The sequence below is a fragment of the Neopsephotus bourkii genome, unplaced genomic scaffold, assembly GCF_033783945.1.
Source record: "Neopsephotus bourkii isolate Nb327-2 ecotype Australia unplaced genomic scaffold, CSIRO-AGI_Nbou_v1 NB_372, whole genome shotgun sequence".
NCBI classification, from domain to species: domain Eukaryota; kingdom Metazoa; phylum Chordata; class Aves; order Psittaciformes; family Psittacidae; genus Neopsephotus; species Neopsephotus bourkii.
Window position 1 is genome coordinate 949469 of NW_026900878.1, and position 17810 is coordinate 967278.

Consider the following 17810-nt stretch of genomic DNA (forward strand, 5'->3'; position numbering starts at 1 on the left):
GTAATAAAAGAACTGTTTATCCATTTGAGCACTACTGTTTCCATCCACTTCTATCATACTTTACTTTCCTATTACCTACTCCTATTCCTAATTCCCACGCTACAGTCCTATAAACACTCTGACAGCACATCCTTCAGTTTTTCTTCTTTTGTGGTTCAGCACACCATGCCTGCATCTGCCACTTTTACAAAGAACAGCACAGTACTGTCAACCACCCTCAGGCACACAACTCCTTTCACCTCCAAACAGACATGAGCCTCCCTGTGTTGTACCCAGAGTAGGAAGTGTTCTCAAATTGGACAGCAGAGATGAAAGCAGGAAAATAATAAAGTCATTTTAGATTCTCAGAGCTGTCAGAGCCACCAGCAAATCTTCAGTACCAACAACTGCCAAGTGTTAAAAGTCTGTAGGTAAATGTTAAAGCTTTCTAATCATGATAGCCCTTACTTATTTTACATTTGTGCCCATAAGCTGCAATGGACCAAGCCCCATTTTACTGAGTTTTGTGCTGAGGCACAGGTAGTCCATATCCCCAAAACTAAAGTAACTTTTCTCCTGTTCATACAGGTACACATCTCTTCTCCCCCCTGGAGGCTTCCTTCCACTCCTGGACTGTAAGAGCCAAGTTTAACATAATGCTCCTAGTACAGTAAAGGTTGGACTTGATGATCTTAAAAAGTCTTTTCCAACCTAGTTTATCCTCACAGAATGAAATGAACAAGAGAGCAAGTAACCAGATACACAAATGAGAGCCTGAGACAGAATTATACTACCCATAACTATCTCTCAAACCCTCATGGCAAACATCTAGGGGAGCTTAACTGGGAGGCTGTAAATACTTCACTGCTGCATTTCAGTAAATTCTGCCTTCACCTAATCACTCTGCTTCAGAGCAAACCAGCCTGAAACCTCAGTTTACCAAAAGGCAGCTTTGTAAAGTCTTTTTAAATCTATGATAATACCAGATGGCTTAAAACACTATTTGCTAGGAATATGACAGAAAAAAAGAAAAAAAACCAAACAACCACCAACCAAAAAACAAACCAACCAACCTAATCTTCTAATATCACATTTAAAAGGTTGTTAAGTCTGTCTCTTCTGCTCCTGGGACAAACCTGGAGACATCAGGAGTACCCTTGTTACACCTTGTGTAGAGAAATGCTTTGGCACTTCCCTTGGGTTGTGATTCCAGCTTGTGCCATCCTGCATCATCTCCCTGGAGAAAATGAAGCCTGGTATTCTGGCCATGAAGATACAAACCTGACTTATGGCACTTAAAACGAGAGAACCACAAATGCATACTAGTAATTTTTATACAATTAATTCCTTACAAGTGACAGACGGGTCAAAAATCCAGGGAAGCACAAACTGCGTATCAGAGTTAACAATTTTATCTCTTTTGATCTATGAAAGGAAGCATTGGAAACAAGTGAAATAAATTCCTATTTCCTCATACTTTCCTGGGATGATCCCAGGAAATTCCAAGCTGTTCCTTATTTATCCTCTGTGGTCCACATTTCCCCTCAGCACAGCACAGTGTTCGTTTATGGATCCTCGATCATTTTTTATAAGCAATGTTCAGAAAAGCTGAGCAGCCACTTGTTCACCTTGCTTACAGACCAAAAAAAACCCACCCTCATTGTCTCTTATTCTGCTTATACAGAACTTACTCGGAGAGGGAAAAAAAAAAAAATACCAGCCTTTAAATAATACTGAGAGTTAACCCACAGGAGGTCTTGCTTAAGAAAGGGGGAGGGGGAGGGGGGGGGGGAGAGAGGAGGAGCTGCACAGGGTGGGTCAGTGAAGGGGTCCTGTTTGACAGAATACATATCCAGTCATTATACAGTGACTTTTTTTCTTCTTTTCTTAAGCTATAAGAACATTACAAAACACAGCAAAAAATTATTTACACTTGTCACATGTCTCATTATTTAGGGATATGCACTGCCACCAGTATTTAGTATTACAGAGTACTCAACCTTCTAAGATGTCTTTTCAGATTCTTGTAACTAAATGCCTGTGACGTGGACATCATACATACATCCTGAGAGAAATTAATTATTTTGCATTCTTCACAGGTCTTGGAAGCTAATAAACCTGTAATATCATCACTGAATATGGAGCTAAGTACATGCTCAGTAACTAAATGGGGCAATGGGGGAACATAATTGGGGAACACAGCATGCGACCATACAGCTAATGAGCATTTGGTTAATGCACAATAGAGGTGGGTTAAATCTGTAACAGCCACATTAATTTATTCCTTAGCTTCTGACCTCTGTGCAATTCTTTTTTTTCCCCTCAGTATAAAATGGATACAGCTGTATAGCCAGGTAGGTAAAAGGTTTTAACAGTGAACTCTGTTATTTTGGGAATCTGTTTTCTGTATTAGTTATATTCATTGGTAGAGAAAAACAAGGAAAAAATTAAGGTATTTATTTATGTATTGTTACAAATTTGTGGGTTTGTGGTTTTTTTTCATTAAACATATTTAACAGGACAACCTATTTGCACTCAGGCCTTTCAGCATTTAAAAAAGCTAAAATATACACTTTTGGTGCCATATGTATTATGGTCAAAAATAATCCTCAAAGACAGACTGAGGGGTCAAGAACTTTAAGCAAAAAACCCCTCAAGTTGAAATCAATTCCTTTCAACAGTAGTTTCTATTTTATGAGGTTATATTCTTTACACTAGCCAAGTATATACAAACAATACACAATACTATAAAAGCAAAAATGCAAAAAATACAAACATATACACAAATAGCTGTGTTTCTGTCTGAGCTACCTTACCATTAAGAAAACCAGTACAAATGCATTATTAGTATTTATGTACTTAATTTGTAGTATTGAATTTTTTAATTGTAAACAGGATTCAGCATATAGAGCAACTTAAAACAGTTGTCAGAAGCGTAATTCATGATGCCTGGAGACTGAGAGAACTATCCACACTAGGGAACCAAATTGACATAAATTCCCACACCTTTTCTGACAACACTTACACTGCTATGAGATTTGGGGTATTCAAAATGTTTAGAAGTATTTAATTACTCTAAACAAATTTCTGGATTCCACTGATTTACAAAATGCATACATTTCAATATTTAAAGTAGAATTAGTATTACATCTGCAGGTATATGCACCACGTTCAGTAAAAGTGTCTTATTCGTAACCATTTAACAATGCTTTGGTTTATTAATAAACTTTTCTTGGCAACTCAAAACAACTGGCAATGACAGCAAGCCATTTACGGTCACAGTCAACTACTTAATAAGAATACTAACCCAGACACATCCCTTAACCACACATGAACTCTACAGTGACTGACAAATGCTTATCATTAGGCAAGTATGCCAGGATACTCTTACTGCTAAAAGCCGCAGTATTTAGGGACTGTCAACAGATATTGGAAAGAAAATGGAAACTGCCTGCACATGGATGTGATGAGTGTTACTGTCAGTCAGTGCTAAGATTCTTGTACACCATAGGGTCTGTTCTGATTTTTCAAAAAGATGGCTGTCTTTCTTCAGCAACTTCCCTTAAGGCATTCATTAATGTATTATTTGAACTGCCAGGATACTTAAGAAAACCCAGGATAACAGTTCTGTCTATCAGTAAAGTACTGGAGTAAGTAGTAGTAGTAGCAGTAGTGTTAGTCGGTTCAACACTGGAGAATTTGAACTTAAACACAGACTCTGCCAGTTTATACCCACTACAAACATGAAAAATGCTAATACCTACAGCAACTGATTTCAGTGGAAAACTCAAGTACAATGATATTTTTGCAGATTTCCTCGTGCTCAGAGACAATACAGTAATGTATCCATAGGCTTCGATTTCCAGGAAATATGTTCAGAGTCAAATCTTATTTTGGGTATTTTTTAAGTGCTTGAAAACTCTTACAGTATTGAGCAGAGCATCTGATGAACCCCTTCTCACACGATATATACATTTTGATTTAAAACACAAGCCACTCCATACAAGACACATTTTGAAAACAAGTTCCTAAAACGTGAAGGGTAGTTTGGTAAGGTTTGGAGGCTTGGTTCTGGGGTTTTTTTAAACATTTCATACACTGCACGGTCATGTCACAACTCAAAAACAATGCAGAATATACATCAAAAAATTAAGAAACTGCTTGGAAAAATGTTGGGAAAAGTATAAATCAGTTTCACTGAAAAGGCTCAATAAAGTGCAAGCAGTAAATGCAAGTGTTTACATAGTGAAAAGTAAAGTTTAATTATTTTGTACAATATGTATTGCTGACAATGAGAGACACTCTATTAAAAATGTTTTACCTTGACAGCATGCCCTCATATAAAAAATATATTCCAACTGCATTGCAGTACAACCAGACCATGACAGAACTGAAAATGAAATTAACACTGAAATGCAACTGCCCCTTTTTAGCAAGGTAAAAAAGGAAGAAAGTATGCAGATTTTTACTATTACAGTATACTTCAATTAACTAGATAAACTGGACCAGCCAAAATTACACAGTACAGTAACTGCAAATGAAAATGATGCACTGATACTTACTTGCATTGACTCACAGCCATTTCTTGTGAAGGCATTCAGGAGGTGATAAACTGCAAACCTGGAACTTATTCCTGTGCAAAATGCTCAATACTGTGACCTCTCACGAATTCAGAGCTCTCTACTGGACAAAAGTATGAACTGCAGCAAGTATTTTTACATCAGAAAAATAATTTGTTCCATTAAATCAGCAGGTATTTGTCCTCTCAAAAGCACCTCCTTCTGCTTACAAGTTATTTAAGTTATCAAGTCCTCAAAGTTTACCACAACTTAGATGATTCCAGTAAATGAAAAAAAAAAAAAAAACAACCCAAAACAAAACAAAAAACGCTCTAATACCACTTGTCACCCAATGCAAGAATTTGTAACTGGAGTTTTGTTTTATAAAAAATAATCAAGCCAACTGAAGTTTTCCCAGCAGAGGGGACAATTTCAAATCATTTACCTTCCAGCTAGATTCTCTGGCATTCAGGAATAGTTCAGCATATCAGGATGATCAAGCAGTAACTATTTTCCTTCACAGACTCCCATTTGTCCTGTAAGTCCCAGCAGCAAAATTTCTGCTAGTGGCAGGTATTAAAAGAGGGAACTCCTTCCTCATCACCCATAGAAACTGAAGTCTGATCAAGAGCATCTGATATCTCTGTTAGTGGAGATTTTCCACGCAGCATTTATTTACAGAATCTCCATTTAAGACAAGCACAGGATTATGACAAAATCATCTGAAGTGTTAAGTTGCTGAAATTCAAAATTAGTATTTGTCTCTTCAAAACAGTCTTTACTTTTTATCCTCCAGTTTCTGCTAATACCAGGAAAAACAAAAAAAAAACCCCAAAAAACTTTACTCCTGCACAGCTAATGCTGAACCTTTTAACTGCTCAGAAATGGTGTAATGTCAAATGGCTTAATAAAGCTCTGTGGAGACACTGGTCACCTATTAAACTGTAAATAATGTCAGTATCAACCTCGATTTTAAAAGTTTGTGCCTTTTGTCAAATTAAATTACCCCAAATACTCCTTGTCAAATAATTCATGAAGCACAATTTAAATCAGCTTGTGAGAGCAACAACTTTGCAACAATACGAACTTTAAAAGCAGATTATTAAAATAAAGTCTGTGTAGAATTTTAACTATGAAATAATTTGGTTTTACTTTACTTAGGATTTCTCATTCTTACAAAGAACGGTTGGCCACAATAATATTTAACTGCTGCTTTCCTGAAGAATAGTTATTTTTAGCATTGTAATTAGTGTAACACAAAACAAGTGTTTTAACATGAATTTAAACAAATTTAAGACACTTTTCTGTAGGATCATCATCATATGATGCTCTTTTCAATAATTTTTATAAGCTTCTAAATCACATAAAGGATAATGCACATTACATTTTATTCACACTATAAAAAAAGCACAATATACAGGCCATATCATTTAAAGTGCAACACAACAGAACGTTTCTGCAACATTCAGGTTCTTCAAAGACCCACAAAAGTAGGCATTTAATATTCAGGAACAAATCCTGTTCATAGGTGTATCAACACTGCTGTAAGTGCCACGCTAAAAGCAATGCTTATGACCACTAAACAGTATTATCTGCTTCCATATTATATAGCCTTCACGTTTCATGTCCAAAATGAAAGCTTTTATCCTTTAGTCAGTAAAGAGCATCGAAGACAGTTCTTCGACTATGCTCAGAAATCACCTTTAAAATATATTTAGTTTCACCACATAGGCTGCTGCTTCAGATGTTAAATCTACCAAGAAAAATATGGTAAACGGAATAGAGCAAGCATGTGTCTGAGTTGGCAGCGCATGCTTCACTATGTTGGCACTATCTCCCAAATGTATTGGTAACACACAGTATAAGCAAGTACCAATTCACTTTCCACTTCATAAATATTTTTGGTTGGATGTTTTGCTAACAGTAGTTGAAAATCTCATTTGTTCCTGAGATGAGCATGACGAAACAAAGTGAGCTCCATCTAGTACTGCCAATAGGACAGTGTTCTGCATTTCCAGCTTTGCTGCCTGCTGAGCCAGATTTATAACCTCAATCCTCCCCAAGGCGCCACTTCTGAGACTCTTCTTGACGCACATCTGGCCTGATCTGGTTTCTCATTCCACCTAGAACATTTGAGGTTGCCTCTGTTGCAACAATGAAAGGCTTCACCACGGTTGGTGGAATTTGGCGGAGGACTCCTCCTACTGCTCCAGTTACTCCTCTGTTTTCATGCTCACGAGCAGCAGTTTCATAGATGGTTTGGGCTGTGTCTGTAATACCCTTTAAGAAATTAACAGAAATTATTTATACCGAAAAAGAAAACCACTCCTAATTTTGAGGGAAACTTAAAACTGCTCAGCGTTTATCTTCTTTGTATTTTAACTGTAGTGCAATTATACTAACACAAATATGATTTAGTTCTTCTAATGCGGCCTAAAATAACACTACTATGAATTATTATGAAAACATTTCATGTAACTTCTGGTGGCATTTCTTGTGCATTAAGTGAAGAAACTGTTGGGTACTGTGATCTATTAAAAAAATGACAATTCACTGAAACCCCCCCCCCCCACTTGAGACCCAACTTCCTAGACATGCTATTAAGTGCAACTACCTGAAATACAACACCAAAAGTACAATATAACCAGGTCGGCATTATAATTGTTATACACTGTAATAGTAAAAAGAGCCTTCTCTCGTTTGAAATCCAGAATTATGCTTACATTTCTTAACTCCAGAATTAACAGGGAAAGGGGAAGGGGAGAGAGGTAAGGGGGAAGGAAGGGGAGACAGATGACACGGGATGGGAAAACAGGTTTACATGTCTCGGAATAACTAAATCCTCACAACTGTAGAACAGTGAATTTATTTCTTCTTCTCTGAATTTTCCAGGCAAGGTTTCCGTTGGTTTAAGATTACTGATGAAGAGTCTTATTCAAAATTTAAATCCCCTTCTTCATTAACTGAACTTAAACCAATACCAATATTTTATTTGCTGTCTTAGAAAATAACTCTTCAGTTTGGTTAAGGAAAACTACTTTTGCACTCACCTCTTTTACTACACTATATGCTTTGGCTACACCTTCTCGCAGGTCTACTGGCTGATGAGCTAAACGGTGAGGATGGAATCGTTTGATCTTTTTTGCTTCAATAAAAGTAGGCCCTGGTGACACCATGTCATATGCAGTTTCTGCAGCTGCCTGAAGATGAGGAGCAAATGCAAAATATATAAATCTTATTGAATCAAATCACAAATTTGAACTACTAATAGGGTGACATAATTGGAATAAAAAGAGTTCTAATTCCACAAATAACATTAATTCACATCAGATTAAGGTTTCTAAAAGAACTTCTGCAATGGCTACAGCTGCAACTATACAAGTTCCATAATGAAAGAACGAATGTTGTAGGCTTTGATCAGTTTTTTTCCACCCCAACTGCTATTCCTTCAAAGGCATCTTCTACTCCGCACAAAATGCTCGACAGAAACTGAAATACTTGATCAACGGTATGTTTTCAAATAAACACACAAGCATACACTTAACTCCACTCATGTGAATAACACCACTGTTTTTTTTTACTGTAGATGTTCAGGCTTAGCCGCATATAACATTTTTGCAAAACTAGGTGATAAAAGCGTAATTTCATCATGTATTTTACATTAAGGAACATAAATTTCTTAACACTTTAATCCACGATTACTTTAAGGTTAAATCCAGAAAGCCTTACAGACTTCTGTGTACATTAACACAATCAATATTAGTTTTGAGACACTTTTTTTTGGTTGGCTGGTTTGGCATTTTTTAAATAAGCACAGATAAACTGATATTTTAAAAAAAGAATCTATTATTGGAAAATATGTGTGTGCGAAGAGCTCATCTTTCTCTGTATCAGTGACTTTTTTTAGTGCAGCTGAGTATTTTAGTATTAAACTGTACACTGCAATAAAGACATTAAGAAACATGTAACAACCTGGGTGTTCAGCAATATTTTAACACCATTTCTAACCCCTGATGCCATAGCTCTCACCTCACAGACTGCTGCAAGCTTTTCTATTTTCTTTTGTTTGAAAGATATGTTCCCAACCTTAAATATATAACATTAAGATACTATCTTCTCAGCTTATGTCTTAACTCCAGAAGCAACACACTATACCTGTATAGTCTGAACCATTCTGTTTGTTAGCTCCAGTGCTGCCATTGCAGTGGAAGTGCCAAAAGAAGCTGCTCCTCTTTGAAAGCCTCTTACAATACGGCCATCCTTTCGATACTGCTCTATTGGTAACCACACCAAGTCTTTCAGACCTTGGACTGAAAATGAAGACATAACAATATAGTTAGAAAGCTCTCTTAGACAATCAAATTGCCTTGAGAGGAAGCAAGAGAAGTCAAAACAAGGCTTAACACTGTATATGCTCCAGGTTTGTCATATTTTGTTTGGTTTTTACAGAAAATGCCATGTGTGTCTGAACAGAAATAAAAATTAACTTACCTAACTGCACTAGGGAATGCATGGGCCCTACTCCTCCCAAAATTCCTGGTAGCTGGTTTTTCTTTATATCATTAAGCCATTCACTGATGGCATAGGAGAACAATTTATCCACACCTAATAAACTGAAGTAAATAAAATTATTATACTTTTTAACATATGATTCCTAGTGAAATAAATGCATTATTCATTGAAGTAAACAACAACATTTTAACAAAAGAAAAGCTGTTTTCAAGTGTCATCTTCTGCTGTTGGCTAACCCAAGCATTTTGCATGTTATGTGCTTCACAGAAGTTCAAGACTGCATAATCACATCCAGTTCAATAAATATATGGCTAAAATTAAGTGTCTAGCACCAAGATTAGCACATACATTACTATCTTGAAAATGAATGACGTTCTTGAATGTTATCTATTTTATGAAAACTAGAATTAAGAAATATTTGTAAAGTCAGAAAGTGTCTTGGATTTTACAAGTCCATCTTATCACAGTTTGCCTTTTTCTTGCTGCGTTCAGTTCAATTTGCAGTCCCAATGTTAATCTATAATTCTATAAACTTACCCATGCCTGTAACAAAGTCTCTTCAGCTTTAATTCTGAACAGTTTAACTGAGCAAGCCCAATAAGAATCCCAGCTAGTGTGCCCTGTAAGTGAAATACTTCATTATTATACTAGTTTACTCATTCTGTACAATCTGTGAGAAATAATTCCAACATCTCAACTCTTACTGCAGGCATTTCTGTCTAAACTTATTCTACCCTAGTGCCCCAAATACTACTCATTACAGTGCTATGAAACTGTTACATGAACACTAGCAGAAGATGAAATCTAGCTATCCGGCTACTCTAAGAAAAACATCTGGATACAAGAGGGCTTCTTAAGAAATATTAAGATACAATAAACGATGTAAATGTAGCTCTGGCGTTAGTGTGTTCCAGGCATTCTAAAGCTGCTACTTCATGTTTTCATTTTATTCAGCAGAAGTGTAAATGCAAGAAGTTGCTCCTTTTACTGGTCCATATTACTTGCCATGACCAAATACAAATTGGTTGTGCATACAGGGTTTTTTGAGGTCTGCTCTGTAAACTTAGTATGATAACCAGTACATATTTTAAAGAGAACTATCAGCATTTTTTAATCAGTATTAAATTCTGCCATTGACACTAAAGCCCATACACTACTTGACTGCATGGGATGGAAACAGGGAGAAGATAAAGACTTTATTTTGGCATTACGTGTCGGAGAAAATAAAATGCACAATTCTGGCATCAGACAGCGGTACTACCCTTTGAGGGTCACCATAGCTTTGTCGAAAGATATCCAGCCAGCCAATGAGTTCATAAATGTGACTGAAAGTGTCATTCTGAGTTAATCATACCTGGAAGATCCACTCCCTAGTTTTCAAATTAAGAGTGAAACAAGGTTAAGCTTTATTGAAATTAAGTGGGGAGGGTGCAGGGGACTAGTTCCAGATTTCTCAAGATCACATCCATAATGAGTAGGGACACAAAAATATACCTCAGCTCACACAGGGGGTTGGGTGGGGGAACCAAAGCAAACAACATCTTTTTTTTTTTCTACAGCACACCAGCACTATACACAAACCTGATCCATTGATACATGTTTGCCATGGTAATCAAGCCGTATTGGAACTTCCGATGTAAAACGAAATTCTCTGGGATACACAAAGGAAATTTTTCAGTGAGAAACATGAAAGGAAATAAAATTATCCTTACAAAAAGAAACTGATGGCCTTCCCTTTTCTGAAAGCCAGAAATCCTCTAGTTACCGTGACAGTACTTCAGAGTAAGTGTACAAAGCACCAGTGGTAAATTCAGCTTACCTTGGCTTATTAACATCTAGTCAAAGTTAGCATTTATAATAAATTCAACAGTCCTGCAAAACTGCTACTAAGCCTGCAGGTGAACATCTTCCCTTAAATTTTCACAGCATGAATTTCAGTTACAAAACCAAAAGAAGGTATGGCTACTAATGGTTCTACGGGCAAAATTCAGCCCTGCAGCTGGAACCTATTAAAAAAATCTGTTGGTGATTATGTGATGAAATAGAACCACAGCCATTCTCTCATAATTTGGCTCTGCCGAGGTTACCAAAGCACGCATCTGAAGTTAGAGGCACTTATGATCTGAAAACATGAGAAAAAACTTCTCATAATAAGCTGCAATTTTCATTATCGCTTTCTAGTCAGGACTACACTAGAGTTTCTCTTGTGATATCTTAATCATGTACCTCTCCCATTATATCCTTCATATACTCTCATCTCCAATGATATCAGAACTAATGTACATTGTTAGCCATCAGAGTACAAAGACTGCTCTTTTTATTTCTTCATGAAACATCTCATTACTGGTTCTATGCATGGCAGAGCTTTAATTTTATTATCTTGTGCAAAGTAGTGTGCAGAAGTTAAAAATCATTAGTTACCTTTCAGTGTCAAAGCAAATATATTTAATTGCATAATCAGTCAATAAACAACCAAAAAAATGTACCTTGTCATAAGGTCTGAATAGTTTATCGCTTTTACTTTCTTAAAACACTCAACAGAACAGCCGTTGTGTCACTGGAAATCTTGTAAAGTTTACCTGAAAAATACTGGCTGATCACTGTATGACATCACTTCTTGTGGGAAATAATGATCTTCTCCATTAACAACATCCATAGAATCCATGCTAGCATTTTCATTTGCTTGTTTGTGTGATGAGAAAGAAATGACTGGACTTGGTTCCTTAAGGCTGCTGACATGCCTGGGCAAACTACATGTAACTTCAGCACCAGGAGACTTCTTAACTAAGAGAAGAAGTCACACACAGTAAACTGACTCATATTTTTCACAGTGATTACAAAAAGATTGTGTTTATACAATCACCATGTCCTCAGTAAGCTCTAATGCTTATTAAAAGGAATTACTAGCAGCATAGTATTCAGATTCTTTTAGTAGGATAATATCTTAGTTCTCAACAGAAATTGTTACAACAAGCTGAGATTTACACATCAGGGTAAATAATCCACCTAGCTTTAATTGCAGCATACTCTGCAGTATTGCAGAGTACTTCATTACCTATGCATTTCAGTATGATGTCTCAATAGGTAAATTACAGCTGCTAACAGATTTACAAATATAGTTAAAAGAGGAAATATGCTTCTCAGTGTATACTGGGTTTTGCATCAGATGGTGTAGTTAATTAGAAGTACTGCTTTAACTGTACACATACACTGCACTGCTTATTTACAAACTTGAAATCTGTTACACAACTTCAAGCTATTAGACAAACTCTTTTATGCACTAGGTATTAAATAATGTATTTAATAATAACTGCTAACATTGTACAAACAGATTCTGATTAAACATACTCCAATTTTGGTGAAATCTTTTATACAATTGAGATTCCAGATGTTGAAGACCTTTGTTGCTATTTATAAAACACAAAGTTAAAACACACAAGGTTTCTGTGTTCTAACAATTAGTTACAAATGTTGGGGTTTGGTCCTTAATGTAGGTTCTTCTACACAAACAAGATTCACATGTGAATTTACAGACATGTGAAGAAGCACTTTCATGTTAGATTTTTGAAAAGCGTACCTTCAGGATCTGGAGTAACTAAGAGTTCTACTTCTGCAGACAGGCTAGTGAAAAAATCTTTCAGGAAAAACAAAGCATCCTAATGTCAAAAATAAAATATAATCAGGTTAAAAAAATCATGTTAAAAAAACAAATGAGCCCACAGTTCTCTAAAAAATATTTTATATACTATTCTAGCTCTTAACATATGAATCAAAACACATTTCTTCTTTTTGACTCTTAACATGTGCAGAAGCCACACAGAAGCCTAGGACGGGAACCAAAAAGACCCTCTTAGTCACTCCCCCCTGCTATACATAATATGATTTCATACTCTATCTAGCTGTGTCTTAAACTCCAGAATTGTTTTCATCATATCTACTCTCATTTTGGAGACTGATCCAGAACCCGAGTGTTTTAATGGCTATAAACTTTTCTCTGATTTCCAATGAAAGTGTATTTAAGCATATTTTATATTCATCTCCAATACTGCCTATGTCAGACAAATTACTTCAGATCAGATCTTACCACTGCTTCATTGAAAGCCATTAATACCAGCTATTAATGTCTTATTAACATACTGAAGTTATTAGTTTTCTTTTTGGCAGATGCATCACACTGGTGCCTTGCTCATCCTATCATTCCTGATACCTGGACTTCTTTTGCTTTTTTGTTTCTAAGTGATACGCAGACAACTTAAGTAGTAATAAGAATTTCTCACATGACTGCATGCAGCCTGTGCTTCCAAGAAAGCTGTGGTTATTTTCCAGAAGTTGTAAAGGTGAACTTTGTTTACAGTACAGAAGATAAAAGACCTAGAAATGTTATCAAGAGGGAACGTATTTCCTCACTAGATGGCAGTATTTGCATGCTATTTTTCTCTATGAAATTTTTACAAACCATACAGAGTTCAATTTTTCTAACAGTAAATTGAAAACCTGGTTCTCATGTGTGTTAAGGAAAATGCAAAATAAACAAACAAATGAAAACCCAAAATTAACTCTTATTTCTCTGCAGATGACAAATTAAGCAAGAAATGCCTCAAAGAGCAACAACTACTCTTTGAATGTCTAAACTTATGTAGTTTTCTTAGCAGTATAGAGAAAAAAAAAAAACAACCAACAACTGTTTCTTAAGTATATGAAAAATATTTTGCTAAAGTAAGTAAAACAATTTCTCCCATTTCTGTTCTGCCACTGCAGTTGACAGTGAGACCAAAGCCTGCAGAGCATGGAAGCAGCCCTCAAGTATCAACTGTCCTTGACTGGAATGTTGTGAACAGGTTCTACATTAATGATTAACTTTTTTCCGTTTAAAACACCAAAGCCACTTTATGAACAAACAAAGCAAGATCATTCAAGAAAAACCATGATTTCAAAACCTTTGCTATCATTGGAAGTCTCAGGAGGTGAACTGGTATTATTGAGTAAACAGCCAGGTCTATAAATATTTTTAGTTTTTAAATTAAAACAAAAAAAGGCTAGTCTCTCTTAATAGCTGGAGCAGAAAACAAGTTATAACATGGATATAAACAAAGTGGCATAGCTCCAAAGATATGTATGACTGACCATAAAAAAAGGCGTCAACCAAGAAAACAATCCCATATAATGTGTACGATGGTTACAAATATCTGTTAAAAAAAACCCCACTATTATTATATAAATAAAAAATGGTTGCATTTTGGTTTTGCCTCATTGTTTGTGGGGGTTTTGTTTTGTTTTGGGGTGGGTTTGTTTTGTTGTTTTTTGGGGGTGGTGGTTTGTGTTTGTTTCCTTTTTTTTTTTTTTCTTGCATTTGCACAACTGACCTGGTCAATATTGAGGCGAAGCGGCATTAGTGAAACACGTAAACAACATTCCTGCGGGGATCTGCCAGATTCTGGACGGACATGTAATGCTTTAACTGTTAACTGAAAAGGAGCAAAAGAAGAAATAAAAGTAGTAGCATTCACAATTATTAAACTTCAGAACAGTAGCAGAGAAAATCTTTTACTGCAAAACCTCTGTACTAGTCCAATTCCACCTACCCATAATAAAACTACTATTGCATAAATATTATAAAAATGGAAAATAGTAACCCCCCAAAAAAACTAAATTCATAAATCCTTTATACAACCAGTAATACTAGACTATACTATAAAGCTACAACTCCGCATCTGTAGTGAAAGGTCTAATCATGCTTATGCAAGATGTTTGTTCAAAAACAGAACAGGAAAGCTACCAAAGTAGTCCTTCAAATCTACATTTTAAATGGACAGAATCTCAAAAACATTAATACATCACATACTAATATCCACAAGCAGTCAAGCAAATAACCATCAATAAGTTGTATTACTTCAATGTTCCATGACCTCATGTTCCTTCTTCTGCGAGATCAAAAAATTTATACAATGCCCACAACGACACAAATAACACATATAACATATAGTGAATTAACATATTCTGTAACTGTACCATGTTTGAATGTGCTTTTCTGGGCATCTCCTTACTGCAGTAGAGATAGAGAAATTTATTCATCTGTGATGTAGCTAAGCGATCTCTGATTTCGAGGTCTTGAACAATAAAAACCTGCCGTGACACTGGCTGCTCCAACAGACAGGATTCACCTTCTGAACCACCTGGAGGGTATACCTCATGCTGGAATTTCACCTTTTAGAAAGGAAAGAAAACCAGCATAATCAGCTTCAGTGAAAAATAATCATTAACAATAGAATACTAATTAAAAACCAACCAACCAACAACAAAAAAAAACCCCAAACAAACAAAACAACACATCACAAAAACCAAACATCACTCATAAGATCTTCAAAGCCTGTCTACTATTTTAAACTTACAGGAATAATATTACGATTTCTGAAAAGTATTCAGATTTTTGCATGGCTAGCAGTTGATATTTTCCAATTCCTAGCTTTGCACCTGTTCATATTCTAAGACATAAATTCCAAGCCAAAACAAAGAGCCAGCATAAGACAAAGAACACATTCTGCGTTTTAATATTGACTCCGCTCAACCCTGACATGTTTCTTACTGCATTTTGAAGCCTGTACCAGGCTATCTCGCAATTCTTGAGTCCTGCACATTCTAGACTTAAGAAAGTAAGGTTTCTTTCCTATGAACAGACTTTTCAAATAGATTCTTCCAGCCTCAGTTTCCTTTTTCTTTACTTACCTTAGTCTGCATAAATGTTAATCCATTACCTGTCATCAATTCTAAAGAATTCTGAATTCTCTCCTTCTCCTCATCTCTTGATATAGTTCTCATTTTCAGAGACCTGTGGTTACCTACAAATCATTCTCTGTCTCAGTAACCCCCACAGCATCCTGCACTCCAATGTAATGAAGCAGAGCACACATACAAACAGAACAGTGGCCTCTACTGGCCAGATACTGATGTTAAAAACCACGGTATTCAAGTGCCTTGTACTCAAGATACCATGTGAACTGGAACATTTGAAGTGTTGAAGAGAAAAATAGATGTTTATCATAATCACTGCTCAGAACCTTTATGTTTTCCACACTCTTTGCCTTAATTTCTTGTTAAACATCATCATTATAATTAAGCTTTATACCAAGGTGGGGAGAGTGGGGGGGAGAAGGACAGACATAAAACCAAAACAAAAACACACAGGGGAAAAAAAAAATAAAAATGTCAGAAGTCCTTTATGCCTCAGTACTAAAACCAACTCATTAAACACCTGCAAATTAAGACAGATTGTTACATTTCTACACTTTTTTCACACAGAATATGAAATGCTTATTTTTTTCCTTTTTTTATTGCAATGTCATGTGTTTTCTAGAAAAAATTAATATAAGCACCAAGCATTTAAGTTTGGAGTGCTAACTGGATGAATTTTAAGCTCTAGACATGCACATAGACTGTAAAAGGCATTCAGTTTTATGTAGTACCTTTCATGTTTACAGAAAGGTTTGGAAAGCTTTATTTTGAAAATGTTTTGTTATTGATCCATTTCACATTAAATTTGAATACTTCCTTGACTATGTTCTTCACAGTGTCAGAATCAAGAATCTAGTTTCTATGTTAAGAGCTAAGCACAAGCTTAAAAACAACAGTTATACACTTATGCCTTGAGGGTGCCAAATACATTAAAGGAAATATAGGGATGATACTGTCATATAACTGGATGCTATTTAATATCCAGTTACCAAACGATACACTCTCTCAAAAGATCTACATTCCAGTCATTTTGCTAGAACATTAGATTTAATAATAGGCGTATGAATTCAGAATAGAAGACAAAGAGAACAGTCCTTGTAAACCATGTTTATAATAAAATTTTAAGAATATTAAATATCCTTCATCATTAGAAACACGCTTATTCAGCAAGTAGGTAATACTACTCTAGAAGCACAAATACATTTTTTGTTAAACTCTAAATTAATCACCTTCAAAGTGCTTAGATGCAGATACTAATGGAAGAAATCCTGAAGAATTCTAATGGAAAGCTGTTATCAAACATACAACATGTTAAGATATTCACACACAAGCATCTCTGAAGCAGTTTCTTCACCTTGCTTAACTGTATTTCCATCAGGAAGTCTGGGTTTCTTCCTCTTCCCCCACATGCTGTGCTCCGTCCATGCCTCGTTGGTGTATGAGAAGGGGAACTATGGGGACTTCTGAGGAAATAAACAAGAAAAATACACTTTTGCAGATTAAACTCATGAGCTGTAATCTAACAGTAAAACCATATATATTTCACTGGATATAACTTAATAGTATTTAAATGGTTATGAGAGAAAAATACTAGAAATCACACACCAAAAAAAAAAAAAAAAACCACCCCAAAAAAACCCAAAGAATGGGAAAAAAAGAACTTGTGTTTCTCTTAACCAAATACTTTCTTTTTACTGTTCAAGAAATGCGTACCTAAGGAGAATGCAAGGTGCACGCATCCCACCAAATTAACATTCATGAAACATTTCCTTAATTTTGGCTCTGATAATATTAATTATTCATTAGCTTACATGACATCCTAAAGACTAGACTCCAGCTACTACAGTGAGTCTTTCATGCTCCTTAAGCCCTAAGCTCTCCAGGAAAACTTAACTTGTAATACAACCCTTAAAAGGAAAACCTATCCCTCCATCCCAAAAAAACGCACCAACCCAATGCCAATTTGTCCAGGTTAAGGCACAGGAAAAATACACTCTGGTTCATGGAGCTAAACTCTGTAAGAAGATTCTA

The 17810-nt window shown here is 35.7% G+C and overlaps 1 protein-coding gene across 2 annotated transcripts in view; it reads right to left on the reverse strand.

Annotated features, from left to right (window-relative positions):
- Positions 1-5902: 5902 nt before the first annotated feature.
- ATG2B (autophagy related 2B) overlaps positions 5903-17810 on the reverse strand; it is a 49688-nt gene continuing 37780 nt past the window's right edge. For both annotated transcript variants that reach the window (XM_061348877.1, XM_061348876.1), the window contains exons 32-42: positions 17134-17242; positions 15060-15254; positions 14414-14515; positions 12628-12706; positions 11630-11834; positions 10632-10701; positions 9588-9670; positions 9030-9151; positions 8694-8848; positions 7589-7738; positions 5903-6818 (exon numbers count right to left, since the gene is read on the reverse strand). In XM_061348877.1, coding sequence (XP_061204861.1) covers positions 6588-6818; positions 7589-7738; positions 8694-8848; positions 9030-9151; positions 9588-9670; positions 10632-10701; positions 11630-11834; positions 12628-12706; positions 14414-14515; positions 15060-15254; positions 17134-17242 — 1501 coding nt within the window. In that variant the 3' untranslated portion in view covers positions 5903-6587. The remainder of the gene's footprint in view (positions 6819-7588; positions 7739-8693; positions 8849-9029; positions 9152-9587; positions 9671-10631; positions 10702-11629; positions 11835-12627; positions 12707-14413; positions 14516-15059; positions 15255-17133; positions 17243-17810) is intronic.